At 42.6% G+C, this 14,391-nt stretch overlaps 1 protein-coding gene across 1 annotated transcript in view; it reads left to right on the top strand.

Moving 5' to 3' along the window:
• syngap1b (synaptic Ras GTPase activating protein 1b) overlaps positions 1 to 14,391 on the top strand; it is a gene marked incomplete at both ends in the record, with an annotated part of 236,922 nt that overhangs the window by 51,714 nt on the left and 170,817 nt on the right. Inside the window, one exon of the mRNA XM_079240840.1 lies at positions 11,983 to 12,278. Within this exon, the coding sequence (XP_079096966.1) occupies positions 11,983 to 12,278 (296 nt within the window). The remainder of the gene's footprint in view (positions 1 to 11,982; positions 12,279 to 14,391) is intronic.

Here is a 14,391-nt window from a genome sequence, read left to right as displayed (position 1 = left end):
CATCATGTGCAGCTCGACATGACAGCACAGAAATGGATCAGCTGTCACGTCACTGAAAGACAGTTTATTTATTATTTTATAACAAATTTATTTGGTGGGTTTTGAATCTGGAGGAACTGTTACTATGTGCTTGGGACTTCAGGGCTCTCTAGATGTGTGAGAATGTTGGCATGTGCTCAAGCTTTCCCTTTAAATGCATTACTGCTCAGAGACTCTTCTTTTCTTCCATCCTGCTGTGCTGTTGGAAAAGATGTGAAGAAGTGTCCTCTGGCACTGCAAAAAAGGCAAACTGTGTCATCAGTCTAATGGAAATTCATGGCTGGAAGAGCAGAGGTTTGCAGCTGAGGAAAATCCTTACCACACCCCGCTGCATCTTACAGACTCTTCTGTGGTACTTTATCGTTCAGAGGAAACAGAGAAACCTTAATAGAGAGCAATAAGATAAATAAAATACTTGCACAGGACTGTATTTTTTCATTTTGCTTCACTCAGACTTCTTGATATTCTTTGAAAGTGGTCTTTAGAAGAGTTTTCCAGGTTTCTTTTTAGGGTATTTCAATTTTTTTTATTATTATTTTTTTTTATTTTGGATATGGGCCGCATTTGCACAAACTTGGTATCTGACTGTATTCAGAGGAATGTGGTTTTTAACCCTCTGGGGACCAAGGGTATTTTAGAGAAATAAACCCCACCTGTTTTTTTTATTATTATTATTTTGAATTGAAATATCATGAACTGTAAATGAGGCTCCTTTGCCTATTATAATTATAAAGTATTATAATTTTGAAGCATAACTGAAGCACCGCTGCTTTCTGAAATCACTGTCAGCTGCACACACTGTATCTGTTACCAAGTTATACATCTGTTACGACGCCGTCGTGTCATTTATGTTGAAATAAACTACTTTAGTAATGCAAATGTTTGTTTGAGCAATTACGCATGGTATGCGTGCATAAACGCTGTTGTTTTCATAATTTATCGGCCTTGTAAATACAGAAGGCAGCTATCCGATTGGAGCACCTATTTTGACACAACACTGTATCACTTATGAATGGGCTACAGTGATGCTGGAACTACCGTCTGAAAACCCGGAGTCTCCCGATTGAGAGGGGGAAAAAAGTAAGTTTCTATCTTTTATGGTTCGACAGCTATGCTCGATAAAACACAACATGGTCCCTGGCATCGTCCCCAGAGTGTTAAGTCACTTAAAACTGACTTGTAAATCATTCGAGAATAAAAAAGGTTCCTAACTCAAGTCATGAGCCAACGTTGTTTATACTGTTACGGTGGGGGGTTGTCTTAGTTCTGGTTTCCTGTCGTTTTCCTTGAGTTTCCTGTTTTGCCTTATTAGTTCACCTGGATTCATCCATTACTGTGTCTTCTTGTACTTTTTCTGTATTTATGCCTCTCAGTGTCAGTTTGTACTCACTGGTTCATTGTTGTTATTACTCTTTCCATAGTCTGGTAAATTTATTAAAGCATATTCTTAGCACTTCTCAAGCCTTCCTGTCTCTCCATCTCTGAAAGTTGGTCCACATTTCCACGTCTCCATGGCTTCATGACAGACACAGAACAGACAACTTAGCAAAGAGCCAACTGCAAACTGGATCTTTTGTTACTTGTAGCTCTCCAGAAAGTCATACTATTATTATCAAACACGCTGTTGTACATTTTGCACAAACAAGGTGATTCCTAACGAGCTACTCGCTGCCAGCTGTGCAGGCTGTTCCTAAAGCATTTGAGGAAAATGGACAAGTGGAGGACAAAAGAAGAAGTGTCAGGTTTATAAAAGCTCAGGTTCTGAGAGTGATGTCCTGAATTAGTATCCAAATCAAGCAAAGACGTGAACCAGGACCTGCCAAATGGACCTGGACCATCAGCTGATCCATCCACTGTTCGCCTCGCCAGAAATGGTCTCCATGGAAACGTAGCTGTCAAGAAGCTGTTCTTTAGGAGGAGAAACAGGGAGAAAAAGCTGAGGTGTGTCACATGGCACAAAAACTGAAAGCCAGAACAAAAGACAAAAATCCAAAGTATTTATTTGGAAAGTCCTGAGAGAAGAAGTCTGGAGACGAGAGTTGAGACCCTGCAAAGCTGCTCGGACCACGTATTCACCTCCAAACTTGTTCCTATTTTCAAGCTTTTCTGTTTTTCCATTTACGTTTGCGATGTTTCAACAAACTTTTGCATAAGTTTCCATTTTTCCAATAAATAAAGGAAAAAGGAGTTTCTAAATCATTTGTGCCGTAGTGCATGTTGTTGGAATGTGTTGATTGTCCAAACTTTTACTTTGATTTGCTTTTCATCCAACACAGTCTAGAACAAATGTAAACATAAACATTTAAGCAAGAAAAGGTGTTGAACCATCTGATAACTGTGTCCATATCCCCATTATATCAAGTATAATTACCAAAAAAAGGCCTAATAGCATGATCATTAAAACAGCATCAGTTAATTAGCTGTAACAGCATAGATGCAATTTATCTCCTCCTCACGTCTGACTCCGCTCCAACTCCAGCAGTACCCTTGGGTGGTGGTGGCCTGTCACTGCAACAAATAGTCACATTTTCATTGTAGACATAGCTAATTAAAGCAGATGGAAATGTCTGATGCAGAGGTAGCATTTTCATTCAAATGGTCACAATAAAACCGTCGCTGTCGGTTTTAAAGCTCAGCAGTCCTCTGCTGGCTTGTAACTCCTCACACAGGAGTTTGGTTTTAAGCTGTCTGCAGAGCTGATGTCTGTGCTGCAAGAGCTGATGAGAGCGAGCCATGCAGTTTGCAGCAGCCAGATATTGAGTCTGAAAGCAAGAATTCTCACCACCCGGTGAGGTAATCGTTGAGTAATTTGTATTGATCAACAAACCTTTCAACCCCCTACCGATATATTTAGATAATGAGTAGCTATGAAGGAGGAAAATTTGTATTTATTCACTTGCACTGCAGTTTTGCACAAACTTCAAGTTGCTCTGGTCTCCCTCTCCTGTTCATCGGTGTAGAGCGAGACGAAAGCAGTAATAAGCGAGTGTTGGAAGCAAAACGAAAGTGTAGAAGCATCACCCAAACAAAAAACAACTGGACATTATCACATTATAATGTAGTGGTTTATTATAAAAACATGAAACAAATCCTGTTATAACATAATAAATGTTATTATGAGAACATGAAACACAAAGTTCTGTGTTCAGATGTTGCAAATAAATAGATTTTGTGCAGATTATTCCAGTCAAGCAGAAACGGTTCAGATTGTTTGTTCTACTCTGATGTATTGTCGCACACGGTAATGCGTAACACGGTACATCACCTGTCTGTATGCAGTGAGACGATGCGTTTTGGTTCATGTGGTTATGCTTGTGGAGCTCTGCTGGGACTGGCAGAACTCGTGTCGCTGGCATGAAGACGTGGTCTGGTTTAAAGGTGCAATGTCCACGTCATGGTTTCCTCCGAGCTTCGTCTTTGTACAATCTGTCCTATGAAGTACAACTTAGGACCCACCCCCTCCCCACAGAGGTGTAAGCGCACATGAGGTTGAAGAAAGGAGGATGTGGAGTGGACGTCTGGGGTGATGAAGTAGTGAACTGACACTCAGGGTGGGGGAGGGGATCTCAGATCTTCAGAATCCCCCCAGATACTTGAAAGAGAAAAGAAGGGAAAGAAAAGAAAATGGGAGAAAAGAAATGGGTGAGGTACAGATGCAGCAGAGAAAATGAAGAAAAAGAAGAAAGAAAAGATGGAAGGATAAAAGTAGATGAAAGGAAGAAGAAGAGGAAGGGAAAATGAAAGGGGGGTATGGGTTGGGGGAGAGATGGAGAGATAAGGCGAGAGAAAATGGGTGTGATGGGAGATGTCGCAAATGGGGAGAAGTGTAATGAGTTACCCTGAGGATCCTTAATACAGCCACACACAGGGAGTTCTGGACAAATGACCAGTTTATTGGTGGAGGAGTATGAACAGAAGATCAGTCCGGGGGAATGGTCTGCAGAAGAAACCAGGCAACAGCTGGGAGGTAAACAGGATGGCAAAATACTCGTCCAGGCAACGACAAGGCTCAGAGATCCAAAGACAGGCAGGGTCGGTAACCAGAAGATCCGAAAAGTTGCGGTGTCCGTCGAGGGCAAGGCAAGGAGGGTAATCCAGGGGCATAAAGCAGAAGGTCGGCAACTGAGGATCAATCCGTAGAACGCTGGAACAAAACTAGACATAGGTCTGATTATTATCTGGCAGAAAAGGAGGGATTGGAGGGAGCTTAAGTAGGCAGTGAGAGAAAAGGAAACCAGGTGAACTGAATGAGGTAGCAGAGGCAATTAGGAAGCCAGCAGGTGGATCGAGTTACCAATGATGAGCGCCAGGAGATCAGGGTGGCAAAAACATGACAAGAAGAAAAGGGTGAGCTCGACAGAACGAGACAGAGGAGAGGAGGGGAAGCGAGTATAAGACAGCTCAGCAGGTGATTGGTTGAGGCGTGGTTGAGGCGTGGTTGAAGCGTGGTTGAGGCGTAGTTGACTCGTGGTTGAGGCGTGGTTGAGGCGTGGTTGAGACAAGGTTGAGTCGTGGTTGAAGCGTGGTTGAGGCGTGGTTGAGACGAGGTTAAGGCATGGTTAAGGCATGGTTGAGGCGTGGTTGAGTCGTGGTTAATTCGTAGTTAAGGTGTGGTTAAGGCATGGTTAAGGCAAGGTTGAGGAATGGGTGAGGCGTGGTTGAGGCGAGGTTGAGGTGTGGTTGAGTTGTGGTTGAGGCGTGGTTGAGACGAGGTTTAGGCACGGTTGAATCGTGGTTGAGGCGAGGTTGAGGCGTGGTTGAGTTGTGGTTGAGGCGTAGTTGAGTCGTGGTCTAGTCGTGGTTGAGGCGTGGTTGAGTTGTGGTTGAGGCGTAGTTGAGTCGTGGTCTAGTCGTGGTTGAGGCGTGGTTGAGTTGTGGTTGAGGCGTAGTTGAGGCGTGGTTTAGTCGTGGTTGAGGCGTGGTTGAGTTGTGGTTGAGGCGTAGTTGAGGCGTGGTCTAGTCGTGGTTGAGGCGTGGTTGAGTCGTGGTCTAGTCGTGGTTGAGTTGTGGTTGAGGCGTAGTTGAGTCGTGGTCTAGTCGTGGTTGAGGCGTGGTTGAGGCGTGGTCTAGTCGTGGTTGAGGCGTAGTTGAGTCGTGGTCTAGTCGTGGTTGAGGCGTGGTTGAGGCGTGGTTGAGTTGTGGTTGAGGCGTGGTTGAGGCGTGGTTGAGTTGTGGTTGAGGCGTAGTTGAGGCGTGGTTGAGTTGTGGTTGAGGCGTAGTTGAGGCGTGGTTGAGGCGTAGTTGAGGCGTGGTTGAGGCGTAGTTGAGGCGAAGTTGAGATCTGGCCATGCTCCCGAACACGTAATCTTCATTTGGTAAATTCAACATTTCTCGGATCTACTTCATGCAAACTTTCCTCATTCAAAGACGAACATGGTTTATAATCCATGTGATTAGTTTCATGTTTTTACAACAAAACTTTTATCTCACAAGGTCCCAGATATTTATTGTTTTTATTTGCGTGACACTTCTGACACCACTGACCACCTGAACTGAGTCGCTTCCTCGTCACAAACTGAGTTCAGATTGGTTAATATAAAAGATACAAGTTATGCTTTTATTTTGAAATGGTTTATATTTAGACATTTGACAAATTACACTCAGGTGGAGACATCAGAAATGAAAGTTACTTGAATGACAGTGAATATTTTCTATTTTAACATTTGCTAAATTCATTCTGCTATAACAGACTGTGTTTTTGCTTTAGTTGTCCTGTAGGTTTTGATCCTCTGTCTAGTTTCCTTTTATTTTTTATTTCCACCTCGTGTATTCTGTTTTCCCTCCTGTTAATCAGCACACCTGGTTTCGTTTGCTTGCCTGCTTCACCTGCTCCTCGTTAGCTGTCTTCAGTGTACATCTACTCCTTGCTTTCAGCTCCTCTTTGTCAGGTCGCCGTCCCATTTCCTCAGTTTCCTCTTTGTAAGTCCACCACTTCTGGTTTTTAAAACCATATTCCTGCTATGTGATGGTATCTCGTGAATATGTGAAGTCGTTCAGGCTAACTCCTGTGCCAAAAGTTTCATAATTTCATAATTAAGTCCAGTTTAAGTGCTCATGTAGAAGTACTGCCACCTGCTGGTTATTTGCTTGTTTACATCTGTGCTACATACTGGTTGATCTGTAAAATATAATCTTGCATGTTTTATTTCTCAGAATCCATATTGTAAAGTAAGATGAAGCAAACCTGTTCTGATCGCCAGATATGGATAAAATATCTTTGTTTTAATTCCATTGTATAAATCAATCACACATGTAAAGTTTGGATTGCAGCCTATATATTCGGTTTTGGGTGATATTATGTGAAAATGCTTCAAAGCTGCTGGTGTCCTTTGCTTTTTTTGGTGCCTCCCCTTTAAGGCTGTGCTTCCGGTCAACATCCTGCACGTAATGATCCTCGACATCAGGTCAGATCACGACAAGACTTCCTGTATTTCCCACGGCATTTTCAGTGACTCGAATCACTCAACATAGCGGTTAAACGGCACCTCATTTGTCTTTGGTCATGTGTTACTTTTTTAAGAAAGCAATACGGGCCTGAATGTGGGCTTCATTTGGACATCCCCCCTTTGCTCGACGCAGGCATCGAGGCTTCTGTGTCAGACCCTCCTGCCTCTCAGTCCTGCATTTGGATGCTAACGTTCCACACACTGTGGACCAGTTTGGACCTCTGGTGGGCCAGTTTTGGTGGAGTAGATTGAGGGCCATCTTCAGGGTGCATCCCGGAAAAATGCTTCGTCCTCCTGGGCCTCTGTGAGCCAACACTTGACGTGCCCCTTGGCTTAGCACTGACAGCAGCGTTACTGCCCTGCACACAGGCAGCACTCCGTCTCACAACTTGTCAAACTGCAGCGCTGCATCATGTCCTCATGGCCGTCCGCTTTTCTGTCCTTGCTGAAAGGGGTAGTAGTGCAGCTGAGGTCTTGGTAAGACAAGCGCATTATGGGAAGCTTTCTTGCCAAGAAAGTAAGATGCTTCAACTCAATATGCTTGCAGGAGTGCATTATCTGCCCCGGGCGGCCTTGGGATAATGCAAGCTTTATTTTTAGCACTGTTTTGGAGATCAGTGATGTGTATAAATCAACATTAGGTCTGTTGGGTTCCAGTAATGACAGCATTGACTGGGGCTGACCAGTCATCTCGTCTTTGCAAACTGCTAAGGACAGCAGAAAAAGGAAAAGAGCCTACAGAGAGGGAAGGAAGAGTGGAACAAAGGAAGAGAAAGAAATAAAGGGAGCAGACTGTAGAGTAAATGAAAGACAGAGTGAGGAAGGGGGAAGACGAGCATAGAAAAGAGGCATCTCAGCATTTCTCCTTGTGTTAAATCGTTAAAGTATATTCATGCAACCTCGAGCTATGCCTGTGCACCCTGTGTGTAGCAACGGACAGCCAGAAGAAAGAGTGTGCTCATTGAAATTCTGTCCACTGTGCTTCACAAGCCCCTAATAGACAGCCTCGGGGGTGGAGAGGTAGGCCTACAGTAGAGTAGTGCAGATTGGACTGGGGATGACTCATGCTTCTATCCCATGCTGAATGTCTCAGCATCATGACTTTGCAATGCACACTTGCAAAGTTTGGATTTGGGGGCTTAGTTGCTTTCTGGAGACAGCGTGCCACATTCTGCTTAACTTCCCTTGAGCTTCATGGTAATGAGCCGCACTTACTCAGCATCTATCACATCTCAGTTTGCAGTTTAGCTGTAAGTCAACAAACCTGCACAGAATGACAAACAACACAGTGTAGAAGCAGCTTCATAAATGACCCTGACTGCCTGTCCTCCATAAATAATAGAATATTGTGGAGGGGAAATGCTAAGAGGCTCAAACAGAAGAAAACTGCATCTACATGACTATAAGGTGGGATGTATGTGATTATAATTGTGGTAAGTCGGTGTGCATTCTCAGAATCTTTGGCACAGCTTGGTTTTACTTCCTCTACATCAAAACTGTCAAATAAGAGTGGATGTTTGTCTTTTAATATTGAATCTGAAGCTTCAGGGAGGACAGTCAGCTTGAGTCCAGACCATAGACTGTATATAGAGATGGATGAGTGTCCGTGACATCACCCGTAGGTTTCTAAAGAGCTAAGTTGAAGCTCGTGGGCGGTTCCTACCATCATCATCTTGGCAGGGGCATGCGCGCCGTCTCGCCTGGAAAATACAAATATAGGCAAAGAGGTGGAGCTGAGAGGGGGGCTGTGAGCGTCATGGTGGATGATTGACATCGAGCGAACTCCGAGCTTTCTGTAGCTAAGAGCTAACCGAGCTAACCCTGAGATAACGGGAGCTAACCAGCTAAACGGGCAATAAACGGGCTAAACCTAAGTCACGTTGTTAACCGCGGTTGTTCTACGGTCTTCTTACTTGAAGCGGGAGATCGGGTACCTGTCAATCAAAAGGACACGCCCCTAAACATGCTGAATTTAGAGATTAAATCACTTTTAAATGGGCGGGTTAGAAAAAAATTCACTCCCTCCACAGTTATCATGAAGGTAAACCTGAACTATTAAACCTAAAATTGATTTTTGAACCAGGCTGTAAACATGTTTATTTCTGCTGTAAACATGTTTATTTCTGCTGTGAAGTTGGTCTTTTTAACATGGGAGTCTATGGGGATTTACGGTGGGGATCGGTTTTGCTGCCCCTAGTGGATGAAAGGGGAACTGCAGTTTTATGCACTTCCGCATCGGCTTCACTTTTTACCGCCGGAGGTTGCCGCTTGGTCCAGACTCTTTTTTTTTTTTTTTTTTTTTTTTCACCCTTTGTTGTTGTTGCCCTTATTAACAGAGAAAGTCACTCATCTGTCTTAACAAGCAAGAAAATGCGAGAAATGATCTGAAGTCATGTAACTTTTTCCGCCCCGTTATCCTTTAGCATTGATGCCTCTCACCATAAAGGTTCCTGCTATGAACCTCGGTTAAGTCCTGTCAGTGTAGCCTTACTATGAGATATTTTCAGATTATTGTAGTGTGACAGACATCCACCATCAACAGGACATTTATAAGCAGCAGGTATTTTTGAGCAACAAATTCAGCATATTTTGATGTAATAGGTCTCTGAAATAGTTTCAAACATGAGCAGATTGAAAGTAATTTCTTTCTAATAAATATTCAGAAACTACTTAAAGTTCTTTGCTCAGATTAGAGGAAAAAGTGTTATTTTAAAAAGTTTCTTCATCATTTCTTTTGTTGCCATGGGATATGTTGCAGCTCTATCAGGTTACTAGAGATTACAGCCAACAAATAATGCTTTTAAAATACCTCATTTTTATATTGGATTGGATAAGATGAGATTGGATTATTCTGGTTTCCCCAGTCCTTTATAGAATATATTTAGTGGAGCCAGGCTATTTTCAAGGTGTTTTTTTTTCTTTTTTGCAATAGATAGTTTCAGAAACACATCTCAAAAAGGGAAAACATAAACAGATTATTAATGTAATATATTAAAAACATGCATGTATATTAATTAGTGGCATGTTGACAACCAATGGGTGAACTTTTTTTATATGGGAGAAAAACTATCATGGCTGTAAAATAGTCTAATTCATGTCTGTAGCATGTTCTAACCAATATAGGTTGTTCTACACATGACCGTGTTCCCAGTTAAAGCTCCTTTCCTGTCTGTACGGTGTTTACGTAAACAGGCTGTTGTTGTGTCTCCTGAATCCAGTAGAACCACACTGGACCGCATTCCTGGCCTCTAACCTCCATGCACCATCATTACTCGTACTCCCTCGTATGTTTTTAAATTGGCTTGCATGAATATTTCCATGTTCAGGTGCAACTTCACAGGACTGGACAAAAATATGGTCTCTGCTTGCTCTCATAGCCGATCGTCCAAATTACATTCCAACACATCTGTCAGGTGTGATTGAAGGGCCTAAAAGAAAGACGTTTTCCTCGCCACGGTGAGACGAAACGATTCATCTCTTTTCATTTCTTGATTCGTCCATATTAATCAGCTCCATTTGTTTAGGAGCTAATCAATATTTCAGCAGCTGGATTCATAATTAATCCAGGAACCTGAAAGATCAACTGAGTTATTATTTTGCCTCTTGATTTCTTTTCTTGCTTTGGATGTGAAGCAGTGCAGCCGTGCACTGACGGGGGGGCCGGGTGTGGGGGGGGGGTTGTGAAATGATGATGCAGGAATATAATCGCCTGTGACATGCTGTGTGTGTCGTGTTGTGCTGTGGGCCGTCTGCTTTCTCTTTCTTTGGAGTCATGAGGAGAGAGTGCAGAGCTTTTAGTCTGTCTCCTCCATGATCTGTTGTTTTTATCAAAAGCTTGGATGTGTAAAAAGAAAAGAGAGAAATGATGTGAAGAAGGTCACCGCCGGGGCACAAAGTGCCACTCTGGGTGAAATAAACAGCAGATTTCTCTCTTCTTGTCTTTGACTCTGTGTGAGTGTGAAAGTGTGTGTTCATCCCCGTCTTGTAGTACAGCCTCCAGATGTTGTAAGTGTGAATTTGGCTTTTCGTTGGTGCATGAAGCGCAAGCCGCAGGGGATACGTTGCTTTGACTGACTCACACGCTGCAGCAGCCTGTTTTTCCTGCTATAAAAGGGTTATTTCTGGATTTAATTCTTAACTCACTGAACTATTAAAACCACTTGGAACGGGAAGAAACGACAGAGGTGTTGGAGTGATAATTTCTCTTACAGGAAGTGATACTCCCTAATATTGCCAAATTTTCAGTGTTTTTTTTTTTTTTTTACTGCTGGAATTAGAAACAAAGGATTGTTAAGGAATTTCAGCCTGAAGCAGGATGAGTGAAGTTGAAAAGAGAAGCGTCTTGAGATGTTTCTTCTGTATCCGAGGCTGAAAACTATAAAATATTTCATTACATAATCTGGAAAAGCTGCCTTTTGCTTCGTAGAATATAAAGACGAATTAAAAGAGAGGATGAAGAGGGAGAGGAAATGTGAGGTCAGAGCTACAAATGCATCAGAGTGGCTCTCCAGATGCAGAATGCTAAGTGAGTTTATGTGGGGACAGACAGTATTTCTGCTTGTTCATAATGAAGACAAAATCCGTCTGGAGAAGATGGAAATGATATCAGATATCTTCGGCTTTTCATCTCCCTTTTTTTTTTTCTTTTTAAATGATCTTTTGAATAAAAGATTCAGAAAACATTAAAAGTAAAGATTACATCTGTGAAAACTTGTTCCTCCATTCAGAAGATCGTGGTTCGGCTTCTGTCCGTCTGTCTGTCAGCAGGAGATCTCTGAACAGATTTCTGCTAATTTTAGTGGACATGACAGCCGCAGGCCGAGGAACAGACGATCAGATTATAACGGCGAGTCAGAGCCTCTTCAGTTAGACAGTCATCGTTTTTAGTCATGACCATAAAAATAACAGAGAAAAGGGGATTATTAAATCCTCAATCTGCCGCATTCGGCTCATAAATAAAAGAATAAACTTGAGTAATGATAGCAGTAGTCCTTGGTTTTTTCTCTTTGGAGAGTTTCCAGATACTTTGGAGGCTTTTGTTAAATAAAATTAAGATTGCAAAGAAAAAAACAAGATTTTAAATTTAAATATCAGTTTATTAGTTTATTTTATACACAAATGATAATAAACATAATTTTTCCAACATGCTTTTCATGTTTGCTTACATTCTGGGATTTCATGCTAATGCTAAGCTAACTGTTTCACGACTCTGGCTTCCTATTGATCGGTCATATCTGAGTAAACCGTCATCGGACTTCTGTATTCTGTCATTGTCCTGATCTTGGGGTGTCTTACGTCGTTACCTTCTTCAGCATTCTTTAGTTGACATGAGCAGACGTCTGCTGAGCTCACCAGCTGCAGCTTGCATCGCTGTTATGAAGACAGAAATGTGTCCTTTTACCAATGATCCTAACTGACCTTGTCCTCCCTCCTTTTCTTCTCCCTATTGCACCCCCCTCCCCCTCCACCCCACCTCTCCTTCCTGTTTCCTCTTCAGATGCAAGGTGTGCCGTCCCCCCCTCCTATCATCATCACCATCATCGCACCCACGCCCACTCCTTCCACGCTCCTTCCTACGACCGTCCCGCTCACGATCGCCCTTCCTTCGACCGTCCCTCTTTCGACCGGCCTTCCTACGACCGCCCCTCCTTCGACCGGCCTTCCTACAACCGCTCCCTGCACGAGCGTGCCATCTACGACCGCCCCCCGCCCGACCGTACACCCCACGACCGCTGGAACCCCCGTCTTCGCGTGAGCTCCGGAAATCAGTTCTACATGTTGGACCAGGAAGAGGTAAAGTGCCGCACACCCTAAAGAACACACTGATGCTCATCCAGGGTTTGACAGGGTGGGCTTCAGATCACAAACATGTCCTCGCTTGGTGTGAAGCAGAAACTTACCTGCCTTTTCTAAAAGTACAGAAGCATATTTAATCTTTTTCAATTAGTGACCAGGATCGAATGGAATGGATCCAAAGGAAACAGAAGATTAGAGGAAGTAGCACATTGAGATTAGCACAGACAGAACCGTAACGAGGGTTTTAGAAATACTCAGTCCCACCACACAGTGTAGCCCCCCCACACACACTGACCTCCTTCCTCCGTACATCTCCTCCTGTTCCTGTGTCAAAAACATTGATAATGAAGTTAGCTACACCTTCTGAAAGTTTGTTTTAATGTTTCACCCTTTAAAGATCCCACATTCATTCATTCATTATCCTAACCGCTTAGTCCGATGAAGCTGGAGCCTATCCCAGCTGGCTTTGGGCGAAGGGCAGGGTACACCCTGGACAGCTCGCCAGTCCATCGCAGGAAGATCCCACATGCAAAACTAAACTTCTACCAGTCATGTGTGTTTCCATCTGCTGTGTATGAGGCACACAAATGACTAAATTCTGTCTCCTCTCGCACACGTTTGCTCTACTTTTCAGTAAATCTGTGCTCAAACGAGTTAGTCTGAGGTGTTTCCCTTTGTGACCCTAAGAAGGAAAATAACTGTGTTCCCTGCGAGGGGATACTCCCATTGACCCGTCCACCATGCTAGCTGAGCCTGACTTCTGTCACAGAGTGAAAGCCGCATCCTCTCACTGGGGGGGGCGTGGAGTGGGCGTGGGCGTGGAGTGGGCACCGCCCATAATGTTCAGACACAGAAACAGCCTGTTGTCAGTACAACTCAGTAGAATTACTTCTTAAATGGCTGAAATGAAGGATGAAGGCTAAATTTGGGGTGGAACAGTTGTTGGAAATCTGACACCTATTTAAAATTGTTATAAAAATGAAAAGTATGATGTGGGACCTTTAAGGCCCGACCCATTAAAGAAAATGGGATGAAAACTGGTTGTGTGTTGGGTGTATAACTCAACATGCTCACCTGATGGCTAAGACACTTAGAAATGTATCAAATCAGACGTGGAAACGTGGGAGAGGAGAAAACTATGCTGCATCTTCTGCATGAGCAGAAATGAGCCTTTTGGGGGCAGAAAACACATATTAGACTGTTCAGCAGGTTTTTAAATGTTTGTGTGATAAAATAATGCAAAATGTCTCAAACGGTATGTATGAAATATGTCACCTTGGGCTCTTTAGGGTTGAGTTAATTTACATTTGATGTGTAATCAACATTTCTGTAATGCTACAGACACACACACACACACACACACACACACACATATATATATATATATATATATATATATATATATATATGTGTGTGTGTGTGTGTGTGTGTGTGTGTGTGTGTGTGTGTGTGTGTGTGTGTGTGTGTGTGTGTGTGTGTGTGTGTGTAAATTATTTAGTCATACACACATATACACTACCATTTACAAAAGTTAACAAAACTGAAACAATAAAATAACTGTCTTTACTTGATAAATATTCAGTTAACCATCAGTCAAAAGATAGTAGATGTTATTATCTCTGATCCATTCAATATGTTTCCTTTTTTTTTTTTTTTTTTTTTTTAATCTTTTAAAGCTCATATTGGTGATTTTATTTCTAAGTACTGTTCTATGTACATGTATGAACTTCACATGTCTGGTAGATTTGCTGTCAGCTGATCTGATTAATCGCATTACTCCAAGCTGAGACTTTAACTCATTTTATAACCATATTTATCATTTATTTAGTTTTTTAACCTTTTATACTGTTTTTTACTGTTTAAGCTCTCTTGGGTGTGTTGTTGGGTGGCTATGACTCCCTTGGAAAAGAGATTTTCGGATCTCAACGGGACTTTCCTGCTTAAAGAATGGTTGAATAAATAAAAAAATAAATGATTTTGGCTTCAAATGAAACAGGATGCTTTTGTTTTTAAAACAAGGGGAGCTCCTGTTGTTTGGAACATCAACACCAAAAGCGAAAGCTATCAGACAAGGTGTAAATCACTTGAGCATTTTCTTTCTCTGTTCCCA

This window comes from Telmatherina bonti, assembly GCF_933228915.1.
Source record: "Telmatherina bonti genome assembly, chromosome: 5".
NCBI classification, from domain to species: Eukaryota; Metazoa; Chordata; class Actinopteri; order Atheriniformes; family Telmatherinidae; genus Telmatherina; species Telmatherina bonti.
Note: the sequence above shows the minus strand (reverse complement) of the source record. Positions and strands in the feature narration are given on the sequence as shown.